The sequence below is a fragment of the Pangasianodon hypophthalmus genome, chromosome 12 (assembly GCF_027358585.1).
Source record: "Pangasianodon hypophthalmus isolate fPanHyp1 chromosome 12, fPanHyp1.pri, whole genome shotgun sequence".
In the NCBI taxonomy this organism is placed as follows: domain Eukaryota; kingdom Metazoa; phylum Chordata; class Actinopteri; order Siluriformes; family Pangasiidae; genus Pangasianodon; species Pangasianodon hypophthalmus.
This window is the reverse complement of record NC_069721.1, coordinates 24,164,552-24,173,595: the sequence shown is the minus strand read 5'-3', so window position 1 is coordinate 24,173,595 and position 9,044 is coordinate 24,164,552. Positions and strand designations below refer to the sequence as shown.

Below are 9,044 nucleotides of genomic sequence, written 5' to 3'. Positions count from 1 at the left end.
ACGACAATCGCGGCGCGGGCGCCAACCTCAACACGGACGATGACGTCACGGTGACGTTCCTCCCGTTGGTCGACAGCGAGAGGAAGCTGCTGCACATCCACTTCCTGTCAGCGCAAGAGGTGCGAGATTTACACACGACATGTAAATGTACATTTATGAGCATCACACAGAAGACCTGGTGTGATAATCTGAGTGGATCCATGGTGTCAGGCGTTGGGAGTTGCCCCGCCCCTTAATGAATATTCATTACTTCATTACAGTTGTAGTGTAACGATACTTGGGTTGACCAGAAAGAGTGGAGAAAATCCTGGGATTGAAAATTTACTGGTAGCTGGTTAATGAATATATTTAATGTTTGTAAATAAAAAGACCTGAGTATCCTAGCAACCAGACGCCACATGATTATAATCTGACTGAAGAATCTATCGGGAATTTTATTTAGGAATGCGATTGACGTTAGTTAAAATGTTCTCCACTTATTATTAATATTAGCAGTAAAACACAGCGAGTGCTATTCAGCTAAACAAACACTTTCACATGGTGTAACTGGAGAAGATTCGTATAGCTTAGCATCCTGTCAGTGGCTAAATGATGCTAAGCGGCGATCTAGCCTGTAATGACTAATGATGAACATACTGTATATACACACATCATAGAAACTCCAAATGTGTTTATACTCGAGAAAAACTGAAGGCACACAAGTCTCTTTGTTGTTTGGGGACACGTTCAAGACTTAATGAGACAAAAGCCGAGGTACCAGATGCCTTGAACTCATTTGTTAGCAAAAGAAAGTTAGCTAGCTAAATGTGTCCATTATAAACAACTCCTCAGTCAGAACATGGCCCAGGTATCTAGCATTAGCTCGCTAGTTCCTTGATGGAGATTTTAGGCGAGCTACATTTTTAAGTTTGTTAAAGCAAAATAAGTTAGGCATTTTAGCTAACTAGTAAGCTAAGCCTGTTAAATCCTTAATTAGCGTGCTATATGATAGCTAGCTGCTTAGCTGAGGTGAAATGGGTGCTGCAAAGAAAGATGGAGCTCCTCAGACTAAAATTATCGCTCCTAATCGCAGTAACCATCACCGTCTCCTGTTAGCCTGGACAGCTGTCTGATTTGACAGTTTGCAGGAACAGCGAATTTAATTTATAAACACACACACACAAAAAAAAAAACCATTTTAGAAAATAAATTGACTTGCTCTTAAAAATCCCTTTTTTCCTTATTACTCATAATCATTATTTTTTTAAAAAAATTCTCTTTTGTTCTCTTACAACCAGTTGAATTATGGTTCTTACCACAATGATTTATTTTGTTAATTTTTCATGGGAAAGTAGGACTCATGCCGGATCAGAGACTATTTATAATAATAATAATAAAAAATAAAGAATATTTATATAATAGCACTTCCTGCAGTCGAGTGGGAGAGACGGTGGTCATGTGACACGAAGTAACCTAAAAAGGAAAAGAGTAATAAATATTGTGAGAAAAGAAACGTTTCCTGTTGAGATTTGAAAGACGTGCAGGCCTGAGTGTGTGAGACGGGATGTAATTAATATAATAATATCATATCTATCATATTTATGACGTAGATGGGGAACGAGGAGCAGCAGGAGAAGCTTCTGCGCGAGTGGATGGATTGCTGCGTGACGGACGGAGGGATGCTCGCTGCCATGCAGAAGAGCAGCCGAAGGAGGAACCATCCTCTCGTCACTCAGATGGTGGAAAAATGGCTGGACGGATACCGACAGCTCCGCCCATGCCCCGCCCTTTCAGACGGAGAGGAAGAGGAGGACGAGGATGACGAGTGATGAGTGACGGCGAGGGCGAAGGATGAAGATGAAGACCAGAGAGACAACAACAATCGCCACTGATTGATAGACATGTTATTTCACGTCAGATAGGAAGGGCCCTTTATCATTTCACACACACACACACACACACACACAAAAGAAAAAAAAAAAAAGTAGATCGTTTTTACACCCTCATTTCCCATAATGCAACGCAAGAACCGCAGTCCACCTCTATCCCAAACCAAAAAAGTGATTTTTTTTCTCCCCATAAATAATATATATGTGTGTATCTATATAAATAATATATATCTATATATATCTATCTAAACAGTCACTCTGTACCAGTGCAGTCGTAATGCATGCGGTTCTTTAAAAGGTGTGTAACATGAACGCAGTTTAATCCCAGCATCGGTAAAGTGGAAATGGAGTTTCTGTAGGTTGTTTAGCGCACTTTTACAAAAGCACATTTATAAAATAATGTTAATTCTTTAAGACAAAAAAAAAAAAAACACCTCGTGTTATGTTATTTGCTCAGATTTACAAAATTATAATTAATGAAATTGTTTTATTTTTGTTTGACAAAAGGACAAATGTTTCAGTTTGACTTCATCTTCAGTTAGCAATGTTGGAGAAAGAGATCAGGATGTTGCATGACGTTTGACTGTATGCCCACACACACACACACACACACACACACACACACACACATACACACACACACTTAAAAAAATCTATATATAAAAGTGTTTTGAAAGTGAGATTGTCTCCTGAGTGTGATTTACTTTTTCATTCAGACGTTTTTATTTCCTTTATTTTAGTTCACGGTTGTTGTTTTTTTTTTTTTTCTCTAGTAAAAGTGATCACACATCCGTGCAGCGATGAAATTGCGTTATATTTACAAATCCTGTACATATTCATGTGATTACAAAAATATAATTCAACTAATTACACTGCTCAATGAAAACGCAGCACCAACAAATTGGCCACAAAATCATGAATCCCTTCAGAAACATGAAGAAACATAAACATATTTAATGTTGGAATTATTTTTCTGTCTCTCCTCTATTTATTCCTGCTCTTTCTGTCTCTTCATCTGCTTTGTTTTAGGTGCGTTTCTGTGGAAAGTGAGACAGCAGGGGAAAAAAAGAAAAGACATAAAAGTAGAAAATTTAGGAGAGGAGTTGTGGAAAAGAAAATGTTTATCCAAAAAAAAAAAAATCTTCAAAATGTATCTTATTATTATTATTAGTAGTAGTAGTAGTATTAATGCCTCATATTCAGTTCAATTTGATTTTATTTGTATGGTGCTTTTAACTGACATTGTCACAAAGCAGCTTTACATAAATAAATCCATTTTATTATTAAAATAAATTTTAAATGTATGAATTTATCCCTAATGAGCGAGCCAGAGGTGACGGTGGTGAGGAAAAACTCCCTGAGATGATATGAGGAAGAAACCTTGAGAGGAACCAGACTCCAAAGGGAACCATCCTCATCTGGGTGACACCCGATAGTGTGATTATAAATCATTCCCTTCTATAACTGTGTACTACATGCACAAATAGTGCAGTTGTGTAACCAGTAAATTCATTAGTTTTCACATGAAGTCTTGTTTTGTTGAAGCTCATGGAGACTTGAGTGCAAAACTGCTCATGGGAATTGCAGTCCTAAATCTATCATAGTGTAACTGTTCATATGCCTTCATATATCAGTTAAAAACTGACAATAATAATAAGAAATAAATAAAAATTCCTAGGTTAACTGGCCTGGGTAAGTATATACGTAAAACTGTGTATTGTTTACTATATAACTTAAGGTTTATATTAGAAATAAATTTTTTAGATTATTAAAGGGCCTGTGAGTTAAATCCAGAACAAGGAGTATGTGTTGTTGTTTGTTGTTTAATAAATGTTTTTGTTATATACGGTTCTTTTTAGATATTTTTTAAATAGCCATAGCCATAACATACTTCAGCTCTTAGGCTAGCTAGTAACAGGGGCAGTGTCAAGCTAGTTAACATCAGGCTAAATATTGTGGCCAGGTTTTCTAACAAGCTAGTTAACATCAGGCTAAAGATTGTGGCCAAGTTTTGCTAACAAGCTAGTGAGCATCAGGCTAAAGATTGGGGCCAAGTTTTGCTAACAAGCTAGTTAACATCAGGCTAAAGTTTGGGGCCAAGTTTTGCTAACAAGCTAGTTAACATCAGGCTAAAGATTGTGGCCAGGTTTTCTAACAAGCTAGCTAACATCAGGCTAAATATTGTGGCCAAGTTTTCTAACAAGCTAGCTAACATCAGGCTAAATATTGTGGCCAAGTTTTGCTAACAAGCGAGTTAACATCAGGCTAAAGATTGGGGCCAAGTTTTGCTAACAAGCTAGTTAACATCAGGCTAAAGATTGGGGCCAAGTTTTGCTAACAAGCGACTTAACATCAGGCTAAAGATTGTGGCCAGGTTTTCTAACAAGCTAGCTAACATCAGGCTAAATATTGTGGCCAAGTTTTCTAACAAGCTAGCTAACATCAGGCTAAATATTGTGGCCAAGTTTTGCTAACAAGCGAGTTAACATCAGGCTAAAGATTGGGGCCAAGTTTTGCTAACAAGCTAGTTAACATCAGGCTAAAGATTGGGGCCAAGTTTTGCTAACAAGCGACTTAACATCAGGCTAAAGATTGTGGCCAGGTTTTCTAACAAGCTAGTTAACATCAGGCTAAACATTGTGGCCAGGTTTTCTAACAAGCTAGCTAACATCAGGCTAAATATTGTGGCCAAGTTTTGCTAACAAGCGAGTTAACATCAGGCTAAAGATTGGGGCCAAGTTTTGCTAACAAGCTAGTTAACATCAGGCTAAAGATTGTGGCCAGGTTTTCTAACAAGCTAGTTAACATCAGGCTAAACATTGTGGCCAGGTTTTCTAACAAGCTAGCTAACATCAGGCTAAATATTGTGGCCAAGTTTTGCTAACAAGCTAGTTAACATCAGGCTAAACATTGTGGCCAGGTTTTCTAACAAGCTAGTTAACATCAGGCTAAACATTGTGGCCAGGTTTTCTAACAAGCTAGTTAACATCAGGCTAAAGATTGGGGCCAAGTTTTGCTAACAAGCTAGTTAACATCAGGCTAAAGATTGGGGCCAAGTTTTGCTAACAAGCGAGTTAACATCAGGCTAAAGATTGTGGCCAGGTTTTCTAACAAGCTAGTTAACATCAGGCTAAACATTGTGGCCAGGTTTTCTAACAAGCTAGTTAACATCAGGCTAAAGATTGGGGCCAAGTTTTGCTAACAAGCTAGTTAACATCAGGCTAAAGATTGGGGCCAAGTTTTGCTAACAAGCGAGTTAACATCAGGCTAAACATTGTGGCCAGGTTTTCTAACAAGCTAGTTAATATCAGGCTAAATATTGTGGCCAAGGTTTGCTAACAAGCTAGTTAACATCAGGCTAAAGATTGGGGCCAAGTTTTGCTAACAAGCTAGTTAACATCAGGCTAAAGATTGTGGCCAAGTTTTGCTAACAAGCTAGTTAACATCAGGCTAAAGATTGGGGCCAAGTTTTGCTAACAAGCTAGTTAACATCAGGCTAAAGATTGTGGCCAAGTTTTACTAACAAGCGAGTTAACATCAGGCTAAAGATTGGGGCCAAGTTTTGCTAACAAGCTAGTGAACATCAGGCTAAATATTGTGGCCAGGATTTCTAACAAGCTAGCTAACATCAGGCCAAACATTGTGGCCAAGTTTTGCTAACAAGCTAGTTAACATCAGGCTAAAGATTGGGGCCAAGTTTTGCTAACAAGCTAGTTAACATCAGGCTAAACATTGTGGCCAGGTTTTCTAACAAGCTAGTTAACATCAGGCTAAACATTGTGGCCAAGTTTTGCTAACAAGCTAGTGAACATCAGGCTAAATATTGTGGCCAAGTTTTGCTTACAAGCTAGTTAACATCAGGCTAAAGATTGTGGCCAAGTTTTGCTAACAAGCTAGTTAACATCAGGCTAAATATTGGGGCCAAGTTTTGCTAACAAGCTAGCTAACATCAGGCTAAAGATTGGGGCCAAGTTTTGCTAACAAGCTAGTTAACATCAGGCTAAATATTGTGGCCAAGTTTTGCTAACAAGCTAGCTAACATCAGGCTAAATATTGTGGCCAAGTTTTGCTAACAAGCTAGTTAACATCAGGCTAAAGATTGTGGCCAGGTTTTCTAACAAGCTAGTTAACATCAGGCTAAAGATTGTGTAACTAGGCATAAAGAGTTCAGTGCAAATGCACCTCATCATGCTGATAACATCTCGTCTATTCTCAGAGGTTTTGAACTGAAGCTTAAGATTATTAGATAGTTTTATTTTATAATTCATAAATAAATTTAGTTTTTAAAAAAGTCTAAATAAATAACCCTATCAGTCTATCCTCTATATCATAATTCATAAATATATCTATTTAAAATAACAGGATCAACCTATCCTTTTTCTAATCAATAATCCATACAATTTCAAATCATCGTTCTTCTATGATTCTGTTGTAGAAATAACACAATTGTAAATCCACAGAAGCAGGAAACTCTTTAAAGACTAATCCTTCTTCTTACTTTCCTTCTCCTTCTGCCGAGCTACACTCCTGAGCTGCCGGTGATCCAGACCTCCCCCCCTTCACTCTGGACCTGTCCACCGGCAATGCTTCATACTGCCACGAAAACGCTTCAGCTGTTTTCCATGGACTACACCAACACACATTGTGCTCACACACACGCACACTACAGTGTAAACCCATATGAGGATGGGTTCTCTGTTGAGCCTGGTTCCTCTCAAGGTTTCTTCCTATCACCATCTCAGGGAGTTTTTCCTTGCCACCGTCGCCCTGCTTGCTCATCAGAGACGGCACACACACACACTTCACTTTACTTTTGTTTGTGTAAAGCTGCTTTGAGACAATGACCTTTGTAAAAAGCGCTATACAAATAAAAATGAATTGAATTGAATTCTTCTTACTAAAGCATGTGGCTTAAAGTCTACTGCAAACAGGGAGGAAGCTTACGCTCCACATAATCTAAGTAAAATGTATAATCGTTTGATGTGGTGACATTTTTTTTTTTGTCAAATAAGTTTTATTGAAAGACAAAGATTTTGAAGATAGATTTACAATCTTACATATTTTGTCTCTATTACATGTACAAAGAATACAATCAAAATTGAAAAGAGAGAGGAAAAGGAAGAAGAAAAAAAAAAAGGCAAACAAACAGAGAGCCCACATCACAAACCATCCCTTACAAGACCTGTTTACATTAAATTGTAAAGTATGATGAAATATTATTAAGACATTACATTAACAAAAGATGCTTTAGTCTGTAGGGTTTCCATCAAGGTAACAGAGAAAAGGGTGCCAGATTTTGTCAAACTGATGTGGTGACATTTTTAAGAGACATTTATTTACCATTTATGGAAGGAGTCTCCAGTGTCAGCACTTTGTAACATTAGGGCCTTTCGCACCGCTTTAGTTCCAGAGCTAAATTTACGGTACTAAAGTACAGGGTGATTTTGCGTGAACTATTTCCCAGTACCGTTTAAAGGGCTGCATTTGCACCGACAGCGGGCACTAGGAAGTGACGTAAGCCAGTCGACAGCGACGTCATTTCTGCGCGGCGTTCAACAACGGAAACAAAGAACAACAACGTAAACAACTGGAGGATGGAGGACGCTGTGATCGGAGCTGTGTGTTTGTCGTGTCTTGCGTCCATCTATCGCTGTTCTCCATACTTGCGGAATAAGTCGACACTACAGTATGTTTACACTGCGTTTTAAATCATGGCGGGTGAGGGCGTTTTCGTACGCGTTTGGCCAATCAGCGTCTACTTACGTCACGGATAGTACCAGCTGTGCTGGTTAGACGCTGCTCCGGAGTAGGAGCTAATTTGGTTCTCGAAAAAGGCAGTCCGGTCCTAAAATCACACCCAGTTCCGGAGGTGCAAAAACGCCAAAAAGTGGGTAGTTCCACAATTAGTTCAGGTACTATGAAAAGGTTCCCGCAGTGCGAAAGGCCCTAAAGAGTGTAAAATGTGCACTGAGGGTCTGCAGGAACAGGACTGAGAGTCACTGAGGAGTGAAATGGAGCTCAATCTGTTCACTAGGGTTTGCTAATCAGAAGCGACCTCAATCATCTGTGCACAATAATCTCATTTCCACTGAAAAGCCTGAGGAGATCGCAATCCTGCTGGGGGAAAAAAAAATCAATTCTGGGTATAAAACAAATATTTACCTGCGGAGTAAATCTGAAATGAGCCAGTATTCTGTAGCAGACAGGAAATTAGTGTTTGCCTAAAAAGTAGTTTTGTTTCTGACTGGAATTTTAAAGAAATTAACATTAAATTAGCATTCAAAAGTATCTAGAAAATCCAGAAGACTCAGTGGTTAAGACGTTGGACTTCTGATAGGAAGGTCATGAGGTAAAACCCCAGCACCTCCAAGCTGCCACTGCTGGGCCCTTGTGCAAGGCCCTTAACCCTCAACTGCTCAGTTGTATAAATGAGATAAATGTCAGTCACTTAAGTCACTTATAATGCGAAAATGTGAAACAAACCTGTCAGTAGGTTTGAAAATATAAACGCTAACTGTAATAGGAAACCTGGTTACTTTTATTACTCAATAACGGTGTAAAATAGTACATAAGCACGTGATTTGAGACACAACCCTAGTTTGTTTAGTGGAGGCACACAGTTGGGGAAATTAAAGTGAACACTGAGTGTATATTCAGGTGTCCACATACTTTTGGCCATATAGTGTATCGTATGCATTATGTGACTTACTGGTACTCGTCTCAATCTTGTCAGCATCAGGCCACGTACACAAAGAATCAAAGAAAGAATGTGGCAGTTTGATGACAATGCAAGGATGATGACTCAAGTGCAGCAGAAAACAGAGTCTGGAAAATAAAATAGAAAAATATAGCTGCAAGCAGCGATCTGGGGGTCCAAGCACTCCTTGCAAATAGCGCCTCTACACTGGTCAGTTCTTGCTGAGACGCATAGATCAATACAGAGACCATAGATGAACCTACTCATCAGGTTATTTTTGTGATAGCTCAATGCTAGTTGTGTGAAATGCCTGCTGAAATCTGACTGAAAGCAGCTGTGTTTTTGAAGAAATTAAGTGATAATTTAAAAATTCAGTTACAGATTAGCGGATTGATGCAGCACACAAAATTGGGGTTTTGATTCCTGGGGGGGGAAAAAAACCCTCCAACTCTTTAGACATGATTGATGTAGAGTGGCCA

The 9,044-nt window shown here is 38.8% G+C and overlaps 1 protein-coding gene across 1 annotated transcript in view; it reads left to right on the top strand.

Moving 5' to 3' along the window:
* The window catches only part of zranb1a (zinc finger, RAN-binding domain containing 1a), a 21,879-nt gene extending 19,870 nt beyond the window's left edge, over positions 1–2,009 (top strand). Inside the window, exons 9-10 of the mRNA XM_034309474.2 lie at positions 1–119; positions 1,590–2,009. The exon at positions 1–119 is cut by the window's left edge and continues 111 nt beyond it. Coding sequence (XP_034165365.1) covers positions 1–119; positions 1,590–1,808 — 338 coding nt within the window. The 3' untranslated portion in view covers positions 1,809–2,009. The remainder of the gene's footprint in view (positions 120–1,589) is intronic.
* The last annotated feature ends 7,035 nt before the right edge of the window (positions 2,010–9,044 follow it).